Raw genomic sequence first — 14681 nt, 5'->3', positions numbered from 1 at the left:
GACTCTGACTGAGGAGAAATCAGTCAGTTCTTTTCCATTTTTCCCCAGCTCTATTGAGATATAATTGACATATAACAGTGTGTCAATTTAAAGTGTGCAATGTGTTGATTTGATATACTGCAAAACTGTTACCACCATAGCATTAGCTAACACCTCCATCATGTCACAAAATTACCATTTTTTGTGGTGAGAACATACAATATTTACTCTCTTAGCAACTTTCAAGTTGCTGTAAATAATATATATATAAAATACAGTAACATTAAATATAATCATCATGCTGAACATTAGGTCGCCAGAACTTTTTCATTGTATAGCTGGAAGTTTATACTCTTTGACCAACATCTCCCCATTTCTTCCACCCGTTAGCTCCTGACAACCACCACTCTACTGTTTTTATGAATTTGGCTTTTTTAGATTTCACATATCAGTGTGACCACACAGCATTTGTCCTTCTCCATCAGATTTATTTCACTTTGCATAATGCCCTCAAGGTCCATCCATGTTGCCTCAAAAGAGGATTTCCTTCTTCCTCTTGGTTGAGCAATAGCCTATTGTATGTATACCCCAGCAAACCTTCATTGTGTTGCCCTCCTGCTTTTGGATACCAAATAGCCAACGTAGATGCCTCAGGCGTTAGGCTGGGACAACAGCTCCACCTCCCACTTACCCGTGTGATTTGGGAAGGTTAGTTTCTCTGTGCCTCAGTTTCCGTATCTGTAAAATGAGATGACTACATTTTGAACCATTTCATGAAGTCGTGAGGATTAAGTAAGATGAAATATGTGAAGTATCAAGGATGGTGGTTGGAGCACTGTGAGGACCAAATTTGTACTGACTTGTGGTGGTACTGGTGATAGTAGTTACAGTTTTCATCTTGATCTGTGACAAATATGTGAATCTTGACGTCTGTTTCCTGGTTTTCTCCTCATGAAGGAAAAACTACGCCAACTACGAGACTGCATTATTGGGAAAAGGCCAGAAGAAGAAAATGTCTACAGTAAGTAAAATTTGCCCGCTTTTCAAAAATAATAGAGTGGTGAAGTGAAAAGTGCAAAGACGGTGGAGCTGAACAGGCCTGGGTTCAAGTTTTACTCCATCACTTTCCAGCTGTTTAAACTGGAGAGTGTCTTCATCCTTGGTACTCAGTTTCCCTGTCTGTAAAACGGGAATAGTGATACATATATCTGGAATTGGTTGTGCAAGTTAACATATAAAATCCTTTTCACCTTCTCTGGCCCATAATCAACCTTCCATAAATGCTACTTATCCTTTCCTGTGGTTTCTACATAAGTTACAAATAAGATAATTTTGCTCCATTTTTTTTTGTATGAGCCATTATATAGGGTATTAAATTATTAAGGAGTCACACTTTTTTAATAAGGTAGACTATCTTTAATATAGTCAGTTCTCACAACTGTCCACATATGGGTCATTTCACATTGTAAATCTCAAGTTGCCTTCCCCTGAAGCTAGCACGGTTCTTGGCAATGCAGATTTCTCTTGCTATTGATTACTCACTCATAGTTGCTCACAGGGGAAAAAAAACACTCATTTTAATGTTAACACAAACCAAACATTATTAAGATGGTTAATCTTCTCCAAAGATAAACAAGTTCCAAAATTGAAAATAAATTATATTGCCACTATATGACCACTCTTTCCCCAAGTCCCTACCCCTGCACAGATAATTAAAATTTGACAGCAACTAGCAAAGCTTGAGAGCGCCCATCTCTTCCTTTTTCAGTAACATCGCACAGCTTTTAGCTAGTACTCATGCTGAAATTCACCGTGTTGAAGTTCATTTTCTTTTTATGTTATTAGGTTATTACTTTTCCATAGAGAATTCTTTAAGTTCTCTTAGAAATATTTTCTAAAACAGAAATACACTTTCTAAAATAATTAAGGTCATAAACACAAAACTACTTTACAGATAACTGGGTTCTACAGACCACCTTTCTAACATGGAATAAGAGTAAAATTTAAACAATGTATAAAATTACAAAATATAGAAATAATTTTACTAAGGAGCATTAAGTAGTAGTAGTAGCTAATATTTATTGACTGTATACTGTACGTTTAATATTATCTTATTAATAACCCTTTGAGATAGGCATTAGTCTCAACTTATAAATAAGGAAACTGAGAATCTGAGAAACTAAGAAGCCCCAAAACACACAGATTAGAAACTACAACCTATTTCTGTTGGAATCCAAAGTTAATTCTCTTAATCATTAGTGTCTTAATTAGGAATTAACTCATTTCCCTTCCAGCCAAATTGGAATAAGAGGTAGCAGACAAATCCTCCCACTGTACAGAATACTAATACTGGGCAGAAATACGAGGCAGCTGATTTCAGAGAGTAGACAACAGGCAGCCTAACGCTACAATCCCAGAGAAAAACAAAACGTATGAGACGTCTCTCATGATTGCCCAGGAGACTGACTTTCTGACAACAATTTGTGCAAAGCAAGCAGTCCTGTCAAACTGTGAGGGAACAAAAATCAGAGTTCAGGGCAGCCCAAGCCGCTGGGATGTGCATGGTGGAGATAGCTCAAAGAGAGTAAGGGACTACACGAGCCTGTGGCTACGGGACGAGCTGTCCATGTGCAGGGCAAGACCACTCAGGACATAGAAGAAAGCAGCTTCTAGAGCATTTAAGGCAAAACAGAGACACTGAAGGTTGAGAAGAGCCAGGGAAAAGTCAAACTGGGGATGTTTGAGTGGAAAGGTCTCCTTATTATTGAAACACTTGGCTTCCTGCTGTGACACCCAAAAGATGCAATGAGTAAGGACCATGACTTAGAGTACATCCCACTCTAGACCTGTCCCAATAAAGCCTAAAACTGCTCCCCTGCAAGAGCCCATGGAAGACAGGGTTTGTAGGCTTTGTCCTACTGAGGGCCTTAAGAAACATCTTGGGCTTTCTAAAGGTCAACACCGAAAGAGCAGAAAACCAAGCCCACCGCAAGTTCATGCCAGTAATCAAACTGCTTGCTAAAACAAGAACCTATGCTGATCAAAGGAATATTACGGAATCTAGAAAATACAACAGATTACTTTTAATGTCTAGTATTCAGGATTTTTTTTAAAATAAAGAAGAGGTACAAAGGAAAAGAAAAATGTAATTGATAGAAAAGAAAAAGAAAGCCATCAATAAAACTGAACCTGAGATGGTCTTGTTGTTGAACTTAGCAGACAGAGACTGTAAATTATGAGTGTACTTAAATTAATGAAAAATATGATTTTAAGGAGTGAATAAACATGAAATCTCAGCAGAAAAAAATGAAACTATATAAAAGAACCAAGGGGAAATCTGTAGAAATTAAAATTACTGTAAAAGAAATGAAAAATTTATCAGAAGAGCTTATCAGCAGATCGTATATAGCAAAAGTAAGATTTAATGAACTTGAAGGCAGATCAATAGAAATTATCTCATATGATGAACAGGGAGATAAAAAGACTTTAAAAATGAATGGAGCCTCAGAGACATATAGTACAATATAACACAGTCTAGCATGCACATAATTAAAGTCCTAGAGGAGAAAAGAGTGAGTTTAATATATATGTTATACATAAACAGAGAAATACAGTTTTATATATATATTACATATAATATATACTTCCATATATGTATTTCCTTAGCTCTGTCTGCTGAGAGGACCTAGAAGCAATGACAAATCAGCAACAATGGGTACATCTAGTACCTAGATCTTAGTTAACAAAAACAAATGGCCAATAATCATGTGAAAAGATGCTCAACATCGTTAATCCTCAGGAAAAAGTAAATTAAATTATAAAGGGGCACCAAGACACAACAAGTACAATAGCTAAAATTGTAAAATATTGTCAAAGTTAAGCAGTTAGGATGTGGAACAACTGGACATGCACTGCATGCGTTGCTGATGGGAGTATGAAGCGCTGTGATGACTTTAGGAATGTTAAATATACACTCGCTAGATAACCTAGCTATCCAAGAAAGATAGAAGATGGAGAATAAGTCCATCCAAAAGATGTTCATGAAAGTTCCTAGCAGTTTCATACATAGTAGCTAAACTGAAAACAATCCAAATGTCCAATAGAAGAACAGATAATCATGTTGTGATATATTCTCACAATGGAATACTACTCAGCAGTAAAAAGTGATACCTACTGTTACCACTATGCTGAGTGAAAGACACCAGACACAGAGGAGTACATGCTTTTATCTGGACTTCTAGATAAAACTAATCTATAGAAATAGAAATCAGCTCACGGGTCACCAGGGGTAATGGTGGGTGAGAAAAGAGCTAAGGAGGCAGAAGGGGGTTTTCTGTGGAGATGAAATGTTCTCTGTGCTAACAAGGATGCTGAGTATAAGCTGTATCGATTTGTCAAAAGTCATCAACTTGCACCCTTTAAAATGTTTGAATTGTACTGTATGTAGTAAGTCTGAATAAGGTTAATTTTAGAAAAGAGAACTGAATAGCTCAGGCTAAAACAGTATCAGAGCAGAGTAGGAAGCTTGTATTATGTCAAACGTATGAAAATCTTGTAATACCATGGGACAAGCGTCAGAAGGAAAAAAGAGGTAATAAAAGACATAGGTTCACATTTAGCAGCTGGAGGTTAGCATTTTTTAAATCAGATTGTGAAACTTCATAGTCACCACAAAGACAAGAAGTCGTCAAACAATAAGAAATGAGCTTAAGTTAAATACTGAGCAAAACTCAGTAGAATGTGCTTTTTTTTTTTTGTCTTCTAGATAAACTCACCATTGTGCACCATCCAAATGGTAAGTGTTTGGTGTTTATGGAAGGATTTAAGACTAAAGCAAACATCATAGTAAACGAATTTTAATATTAATGCAAACCTAGTATGATTAGGCTGGTCAGTGTAAAAACTCACAAACATTTTTTGTGTACATGCAAAACCACTTGACATCCAAAATAAACATGAGGTGATTCTAGACTAGCACTGCTAGAGGCATTGTGATATTGTAAAAGAAGCACGTGCTTTGAACTCTGACCTGACTCTTCACAACTTACTAGCTGTGACCTTCAGCAAGTCATGTAAACTCTTAAAGCCTCAGTTTCCTCATATGTAAAGTGTAGACAAGAATTATGCAGTGGGGATTTGCTTTTAGGACTGATGATGATTTATGTAAATGGGGCTAATGCTTGATAAATGGGAGATATTGACAGAGCAAATGAAATTGAACTAACACTTAGTAACTGGAGGGGTTCACCTTACTGTGGTGGGAGAGGACTGTGTGCAGAAGTTCGGGGAAGTGGAGAGGCGCTGCAGGCTGGCTGGGGAGCTGTCCAATCAGCTAGAAGCCCCGCCTCCAGCCTGAAGCACAGCCCTGACTGTGGGGATGAAGAAGCTATAGAAGACAGAACCAGATGCAGGTGTGTAGCTGGGATGGAAACTCAGGTGCCTGTCATAAAGGCAGGAGGCAGCACGGACCAAGGTGGAGCAGTAGGAACACAATTTTATGAAAAAGTGTCCTTTGCAATTGCCTGATTCTGGTTAATGGGAAAGAGAAAAAGAAGAAGGCGTAGTCAAGGGGAGGTTGTTATTCAAAGGAGTTGGATTGTTTCTGAGCTGAAGCATCTCTTCAGTATCCTTCTCTAGTCAATCTATGTCAGTAGGAGAAATTAATACATGCTTGTCAAGGGTGCCTTTTCAATATGCCCTTTTTATCTCTTTAGTAGTTTTTCTCTTTACTCGTATCCTATTCTTTGTGTATTTATATATTTTTGTGTTGAATAAAGGAATTATTAAATGTGTGAATGAGTGAAGAGATAATAACAGAGTTTGTATTTCTAGGTAACGAAAGTGCCCCCAGTGAAAGTATGTTTTGTAACATACCCTTTGGCAATAAGGTGGGTTGTATTTATCTTCACTTTTATAAAATGCAAAAAAAAAAAAAGAGAACTTCTTTGTTGAGAAAGAATGTGAAAGCCTTCCATCCTGAGTATGCTTTGAAACATTTCAACATATATGAACTAAATAGATTACAGAAACATTTGTGTGCAAAATCCATGAGCAGTAATTTAAAGAAATTAACTATTCAGAAAATAGCAAAGAAAGAACTCAAAGGGAAATGGCACCGAGGCCAAAGTGTGGCTAATTCAACACGTACAGACTAAATAAATCTTAGAGGAGTTGTAAATACATACTTCTTTAGCAAAAGGGATGTGATGAGTCTATTTGAACCACAATTTATACAGTCCTCAAAGTCTAGTTATAGGAAAAGATATAATGCCAAAATATTGTTCATATAAATATGCATTACTTCACATTGTAGAGTTAACTGAAAATTAATTGCCAACAAGAAACTAAAAATAACACTAAACAAAAACAGCAGCAATGGAAAACTAAGACCAGTTCAAGACAATACCAGTGAAGTCCTGACCAAAAATTTTCTCCTTAAAAATCGCGGAATTCCAACTACCTACACATGTGATGTAGAAAGTTTGCACTGTTACCCAGGGTCATGTGGCAGCTGGATTTCTTGCTAAAATCCAGAAGTTAGGGCCCTCGGTAAATTTTCTTAATAAGCCAGTTTTCGTTTACCAAATTTTAATAGCCCTGTAAGGTCTCTTACGTTTTGCATAAATCGTACGTAATCATCAAAGTCATTCACTCTGAAGAAAGGCTTGAAGTGTTTGCCTTTCTGGGTTATTCTGTGGCTCACCAGTGCGCTGTAAACCTAAGTAGCCCGCAGCAGATAGACTCATGAGACTCATTTGACTATAGCAGAATTGTGAGGTACCACCTAGCCCAGGAGTTCACGAAAATATCTTTGTCAAACAAAGATACTTCTACAAGATCAGAAGGACTATGCAACAATGGCATATTTTCTTCAGAGCAAGATTTTGGAAAAGAGCAAAAGGATACAAGTTCCCAACACTTAGGTTATTCTCCCTCAAAAACAAAATTTGAACTCAAGGACTTTGTGGGTTTTTTTTTTTTCATTTTTGTATTTTTTTTCATTAACGGTTACCACAAGATATTGAATACAGTTCCTTGTGCTATACAGAAGAAATTTGTTTTTTTTAATCTATTTTATATATAGTAGTTAGTATTTGCAGATCTTAAGGACTTTGATGTAGCTGAGCTTTATAACGATTCTTTCCTTTTAAGATGGAGGATTGTCCCGCCAGTTGCCTCCACAAAGCTGTTTTTCTGTGACTGTGAAAGACAGCTATGACTTTATCATGTTCCTTTGTTCAGCCTTAAAATGGAGAATTGCTAACTCTGTCTTTTTTTTTTCACCCTTAGCCGCCTCCTCGATTCCAAGTTGAAAAAGAATTTGGTTTCTGTTTCAGGAAAGATCACTAAAGAAGGTAAAATATCAGCTATATATACAGCTATATTTTTTAGAAAACCTCAAACAGCCTTATTGGGAACTTGAGAGAATCATTTGTCTAGCAAACAGAACACTTTAAATATTTCATTGTCTTCTCCTGAAAGGATAAGCATGTGTTATTTTTCAAACTATAGGTGATTGTTCCTTAGAAAGATTTATGTCTGGGGGTGATTTTGTGCTAGCTAATCAATTCCAGTTGATGATTCATTATTCACTAATACATTTCCTTTGATCTTATTTTCAGGTTATCATAATGAAACTGAAGACTCTGCAGACACTGCTTTCTGGGTGATGCAAGCTCACATTTGGATTGCCTGCTGTCTTCAGGGCAAATCGATACTATGAAAACAGAAGCAAGCTCCTGGATTTCAGAATTTGTTATTGCCACAATTTATTGGCATTAGACCTGCTTCAGATGGGTATATCAAGATTCACATTGAGCGCTGTAGAGCAATTGCATTCTTTGAACATTCTTGCATTTGACAATGCACTTTGCCACTGAAGTAGCTATTTCCTGTCTTGAAAGTTAAAGTGAAGTTAACTGCTCTGTAGCAAGTTATTGGGCCTGTTTAAGGGGCTAACCTTAATAGTTTACTCCTCCTACACTTAGAAAAACCATAAAAAATACAGATTTGCTTCGTACATATTTGCTTTTCAAATGGGTGATCTGTTTTCTCAACTTCTCACGTTCAAAGCTCTAATTATTATTGTCACGTCATGCTTGCAACTACCTTTCCTTTTTTAGAGTCTATTTGCATATAATCTTGAGAACTTTTTTTTTAACTTTCTATATCGCAAATTAATATACATTTTCAAACCTATATTCTCTATTTGAAGGCTTACAATTTCATCAACCTATTTCTTAGAAACAATTTACTAACTTAGAATAGAATGCGGTTTTATCATTCTGTGATTTCTATACACAGTTGCTGCAAATAAAGTGAATAAAGCTATGTCTGACCTTTAAAAATAAATGTATGAGAATTAACCTCTAAATTCGTCTGCTTACCAGTTTACAAAGAGAAGTCGACCAACATTTTTTTAAATAAACTCGATTTATTTCACTGAGTAGGGCCCATAAATTAAACACATAAATGATTTTTTCTAGCTTCTAAACAGTAGGGATATCTATTAAAAATGATTCTGCAGTGATTGATACGGACAGCTATTTAAAGTGACTCTGCAAAACAGTGCCTATAAGTTTCTCATGACTAGTAACACTCTCAAGCTCAAGTCTTGAAAAATAATATAGTAGTTTGATCAATCCCTAATAGAAAGTGCTTTGTGATTATGACATTTGGAAATTTGGTCCATAGTTTCACATCTAAGCTTTCAAGAAATGGAATGTCCTTCCACACACATAGACCCCATTTCTGTGGATTGTCCCATCCAAAGAGTCAGAAAAAGCAATAGGAAAACTGACTGCTTTTCTATAGTTTTCTATATCTACAGAATTCAGATGTGTCTTATTATTGCTAAAGTAAGAATTTCCATATTGGCCTATGACGAGTGCCTACAAGCCCACTGTGGACTGCATTCTTATTAAAAATGTGAAATCCATTGAACAGGCAAAATGTGAACTTTTCTAATTACAAAGCACTTTAGATCATTTCTTACCTGAGACTCAGTTAGGGTGGAAGTGGGAGATAAAGCCTGACTGTTATTCAGCCCTTTAACATAGGAAGAAATCTCAATTCAAGACCTCTAAATACTGTCTTTATGAACTGGGCTAATTTAGAAAAAATTAACAATGGTGGGAAAAAAAAAACAAAAACCCTTTAATAGTCTCTTTCCCTAGACACTCTGGCCCTTGAAATCTTATGACTTTGTCATCACAACAAAATGTAGAACAAGAAACCTAAAAGTTACTGAGGTCCTCCCGGTGCCTCCCTAGCCATGGCTCCTCCCCTCCCGTGAATGATTAGGCTTTGCTAGAGGGAGGAAGATGTTACAGGAGTTGGAGCTGGGGGATCAGAAGGAGCTCACATCATGCCGTTTGCATGGAAGGGAGGATGAATAGTAGAGCAATGCTACGGTGGAAGAAAGGTAGTCCATTTTCAGGAATGATCCCAACTGAAAAAGTCCAGAGGGAAGCAGTATTTTTTAAACTCTGGCTTTATCCGTAACATACGAAATACTGTCCAGCAAATCTGAGTCACACTACGGAAGCTTTTTTCAGTGATGGAAGAGATCAGATGTTGGGATCTAGACTAGTAGACTAGGAAGAGAGGAACTTTCCTTGGAGATTTCCTAGTCGCTGACAGAAGAGAAAGACCTACATGGAAGATCTTCTGAAGATTTTGTGCTGATTCTGGAGGCCTGAGCAACCAGTAGGTAATATATTTTATCCTTCCCATCATCCCTTCCTCACTTTGGATTAGTTCCCAAGCCATCACTCGTAACTTAAACAAGAACCAGCCCCCTCCCCGGGTCCTTAAATTTACCTGACTGACTTCTAGAGAAATTTGGATTGGTATTAAATGTTATCAAAAGAATATGTTTAATATTAATTCCATTCTCTTCTACTTAGTCAATTTTCTAGGATGAAAAAAGAGAAGCATCTAGACTAGTGGTTCTCAGTGACATATTTATCGTCATGACTGTGGGGCAGGTGCTCTTGGCATCTAGTGTGTAGAGACAAGGGAGGCTGATAAATATCCTGTAATACACAGGACCAAGAATTATCTTGTCCAAAATGTCAACAGTGCGGGGTCAGGAAACCTGATCTATGTGATGAAGTAAAATGAGGCTAACACTTAAAAGAATGTTGTTAAAATAAAAACAGTTAACTTTATATGGAATCTTCTGAACATGGAACCCCCCGTGATAACATAAATCTGTGTTTTTATCTTGAAGTGCATGTGGCATAACTTAAATAGGCCATTAAATACTGAAAAGAATGGATGGCTCTAATACATTTCCATAAATCAAACATGAGATTATTCTACTAGTGGAGACTCCAATCTTTAAAAAAATGAGACTATTGTCAGGATTTTTCTAATGAAAATGACCTTGTAACTTAAGTCATTATTGTATCCTATTTGTGCGCTAAGTATTGGCTCATCTGAGTTCCTTCCTGATGCCGATAATGCTCAGGGGGTCTGACTCTAATAACTTGGACTTACCTGAATTTTACTGCGTATTGCTTTTCTAAATGGGTGACTATTTAAGAAAGGGGTCTGCATCATGAGCCTGATCTGGTCGCTCCCAGCTGATCGGCACAGAGCTGGTAGGAGGCCCCGCTTGCAGCCCGTTGTGTGACTGTACCTGCCAACCGTACGTGTTGGCCTGCCTGATTTTGTGGGGCTGACCTTCAGAGGCAGGGCCTACCACATAGAAGACAGCAGAAGGAAGACTAAGTCAAAAGACCTCACATTTGTAAATTACGGCGTATGGTTCCCTTACTATTCTTCAGCATGCAGCCTCTTGCGTAACTGCAGGCACTACGTGACATCATGCGCTTCCACGAGAAGTGCAGCGCTGCATTCAAGAGCATGAGCTTTGAGGTAAGACCCACATAGTCTGACTATTCGTTCAGCTCTATCCTCGTGACGTAAAATAAACTAGGGCAGTTTTTCAGTTTCCTTTAGCTCTATTAAATCATTAGTAAAATGGGATCACCAATACCAACATTAGCATAGGTTGTTAGAGAATGAAAAGTAAAAAGATTATTTAATTAATTTATCATCCAAAGAGGACACTTTTGATGGCAAAATGGAATACTGCTAATGATTATGCTAAAAAAAAATGCAGGGATAAACTGGGGTAGACAGTCACTCTACTTAAATGAGACATAGGTGATTGGTACATTTTTGGCTCCGGGCAAATACTCAATGAAGATAGCTGGTGAAAAATAATCCTCTTTGAAATGTGAATACAGTGTGATACACTGGGCAGGCTTGTTATCTGACTGGCTGTTAGGCACAGCATTATCGCGTATGAATCAAATCCATATCGTTATTTTAAAAACAATGATTCCAAAGTGTTGAGTGACCACCTGGACCACCCATAAACACCAAGCATCAAGTCAAAAAAATGCATCAGTGGTACGTAAGGTGCTATAACAGCATTTCCCAAATTCTGTGACAAAGAGCTCATGTGTATTCAATTAAAAAGGATTTCTGTGATCAGGGGAGTTGGGAAAGTGCTATATATTTTGGTCCCTTTTGGAAGAGCCTATTAGACAGCCCGATATTGAAGACTGTCGTCCTGCAAAAAACAAATCTATACAGTTTGAAAACCTCTGGCTTACTTTTTATGTATACATAAGCTGGCCTCATTTTCCATTTAATGGGAAAAGGAAAACTGGCTGAAGGATGTTCACGGTGATATGTCAAGACAGAGTCTGAAATCTGGGTTCAGTGGGAAACTGTGTCAAAATCAATCAATGATGTTGGCCATGGCAAATGGTGGGGGCTGGGTAAGCGGAGCTGGTAGCATGCGTGATCCTTACTTGGCATTCAGAATTTTCACTTGGTTCGCATAAAGCAAAAGCGTAAGTTCTGGATTTTGCAAGTAATGAAAGTTGGTTTCCGTCAGAATAAAGATAATTTGTCATCAAACAAATGAATTAGTGAACATGTCTCTGAGTACTACGCTGTAATTTCTGTTCTATGATTCTTTATATGTCTTTAAATCAACATTAAATTTGGTTCCACTGATGTAAGACCATTCAAAAATGCTGTGCCTTGAAGTATATAAAACGCTGAATTTCTGAGTCCATGGAAACAAGGGGGGAGAGTTTTCTTCAGATTGCCTTTCTGCCCGCTATTGCGCGAGGTGACCCTCAGAGACAGGAATTAGCCTTCAGCAAATTAGCCAGCAATATCTGATGGATTATTTCTTTATTTCTCAAGGTAGGGATAGACATGTTATATCAACTATGATAAAACTGCTACAGTTTTGCCCCTGGCACTTTTTTTTCTTCACTTGAGGAAAAAAAAAGACAAGGGATTCAGGGAAATGTGGGCTGAGGCTGTTTTGGCATTCATGCCTGGCACCCAGTGAAAGCATCTGCAGTCACCCTAAGGAGCCTTAAGCATCCTTGCCAGACATTGGCATTTGTCATAATGTTGCAAAATGAGATGCTTCGTAACTCAGACATGGCAAGTCATGCCTGGTACCTCCCAAATCTTCTGAATCAGCAGACTCGGGGAATCCCAGCAGATGACTTGTCGTTAACATTGACATTGAAGGGCATAAGAGCTGTACTTGTGATCACCATATGTTTTCTTCACCCTTGCATCCATATATCGGTACTGTAACTGAGATGTTTTGTTTTGTTTTGTTTTGTTTTGTTTTGTTTTGTTTTAGAAGAACACCTGCATAAGTCTACCCTCTTAGCAGATTCTTAAGTATATAATACATTATTGTTAACTGTAGGTACAGTGCTGTACAACAGATCTCTAGAGCTTACTCTGAGATGTTTATACACCTTTTCTATTGGATTTTGGTCATGAGTGACCTTTCAGGGTTTAGTAAAACTAACCCGTCTATGATGATCAAAAGTATTGCTTCCTCACCTTCTTGAGAAAGATAAAGAGAAGCAAGATTTAGGCTTTTCTGATGAATAAACCCATTCTTCAGCCAGAAGAGCAAACATCCGTGAAGATTCTGCTCCTGTTCCAGCCTCTGAAATGAGAGTGGGAGAAATAGCAATAGTCTTTGGAAATTTTAGCAGAAAAATTATTTTAAAAAAATTATTTTAAACCCACAAAAGAATAGCAGTAGTTTAAGATCAGAGAGGACAGCAAGAGCAAAGGCCCTGTGGCAGAAGGAAACTGAGCATCTGAAATCCTAAACACAGCCGGTATGACCAGAGCACAGAGGGCAAAGGAAAACATAGAATGTGATGAAAATGGATCATGCAGGGCAATAGTTAGGATTCTGTTTTTTCCAGAAAACAATGGAAATCATAAACAAGTTTTCAGGAAAGAAGATGTCATATGTGCATTTTGAAGTGAACACTTCAGCTGCACTAGGGACAACAAACTGAAAAGAATGTATCAAACCAGGTAGGAATTAGTTGTCCAGGTACAAAGCCTCATATTTGCTCTTAATTTTGAAACCACATATATCCCATGCTATGTAACAAGTTGCCACAAACTTAGCAGCTTAAAATAACACATTTATGGTCTCAGAGTTTCGCTGGGTCATGAATCTGGGCATGACTTAGCTGGGTCCTCTGCTCGGATGCTCACAAGGCTACAAGCAAGGTGTCAACTAGGCTGAATTTTCATCCAGAGGCTCAAATGGGGAATAACCTGCTTCCAAGCTCATTCAGGTTGTTAACAGAATGCTTTCCCTTGTGGCTGTATGACTGAGGGCATGTCTTAGAGGCCTCATGCCATTATTTGCCACATGGCTGTCATCAACATGACTACTTACTCCATCAAGTGCACAGGAGTCTCTCACTTCAGGGGGAACCCCACCCTCATTTAAGGCTTCTACCTGAGAGAGACAGGCTCACCCAAGATACGTCTTTTTATTATCTCAAATTCAACTAATTTGAGACCTTAATTCCTTCACTTTGCCATATTCTGTCGTCTTGAAGCAAGTCAAAATTCTACCTCCACCCAATGGGGGAAATGGTTAACACTGAGCTTGGACACCAGGGAACAGAGATCATGGTGCCACCTTAGAATTATGTCTCCCATACCACCAAACACTTAAGTTTTCATATTACAAACTACTGAAAACTAGTTTCAGTTACCAGTGGGATTTTCCTACACAGGTCTTATCTTTACATGTTACTAAGAACATTGCTGAGACGATTCCCCTCCTTGAGATATTCATAATGCTTCTCCATACTATAAATTTATTCCATGTCATATAATAACTTACAAGAAGTGTGAACAGCTGTGTTCCTTTTTCATATTTCAGTAAATTGCAATATCTCCCTCAGTATTTTCTGGTTTTATTTCTACCTGAATCTGCTTTTACATTTGTATTTAGCTAAGTGTTTCTCTGCAACACCACAATCCCTCAGTATAGATACACATTTGGCATTGAAAACAAAGACATAGGAGCCAAAAAGAGTGGCATGGATCATAAGCTATCAGTGTGACTTTCTTGAACTTACTAAGTTTTCATTACATTTGCCAATGCAGATTCCTCTCAGAATTGTGCAGACTCAACCTGGGATCCAACACTGCTAGCAATGGTACCCCGAAAACAATCAAAAAATTTCAGAAAGCTAAAATTTCATCTGTGAACTTTTAAATCACTCCTTGCTTCCCTGGTACTCAAAGTAGTACTTTAAGTTCTATTTAATACTTGGAAGCACATTTTTTTCAGAGCAGCAGTGAAAAGCTATTGGAATGTT

At 37.7% G+C, this 14681-nt stretch overlaps 1 protein-coding gene across 14 annotated transcripts in view; it reads left to right on the top strand.

Annotated features, from left to right (window-relative positions):
• BANK1 (B cell scaffold protein with ankyrin repeats 1) overlaps positions 1-8336 on the top strand; it is a 551109-nt gene extending 542773 nt beyond the window's left edge. For 13 of the 14 annotated variants that reach the window (XM_072939857.1, XM_072939872.1, XM_072939893.1 and 10 more), the window contains 5 exons: positions 937-1000; positions 4745-4774; positions 5812-5867; positions 7270-7334; positions 7602-8336. In XM_072939857.1, coding sequence (XP_072795958.1) covers positions 937-1000; positions 4745-4774; positions 5812-5867; positions 7270-7329 — 210 coding nt within the window. In that variant the 3' untranslated portion in view covers positions 7330-7334; positions 7602-8336. The remainder of the gene's footprint in view (positions 1-936; positions 1001-4744; positions 4775-5811; positions 5868-7269; positions 7335-7601) is intronic. The other variant, XM_072939828.1, reaches the window with a different exon arrangement.
• Positions 8337-14681: the final 6345 nt, after the last annotated feature.

Source organism: Vicugna pacos, chromosome 2 (assembly GCF_048564905.1).
Source record: "Vicugna pacos chromosome 2, VicPac4, whole genome shotgun sequence".
NCBI classification, from domain to species: domain Eukaryota; kingdom Metazoa; phylum Chordata; class Mammalia; order Artiodactyla; family Camelidae; genus Vicugna; species Vicugna pacos.
This window is presented reverse-complemented; position numbering and strand designations above follow the sequence as displayed.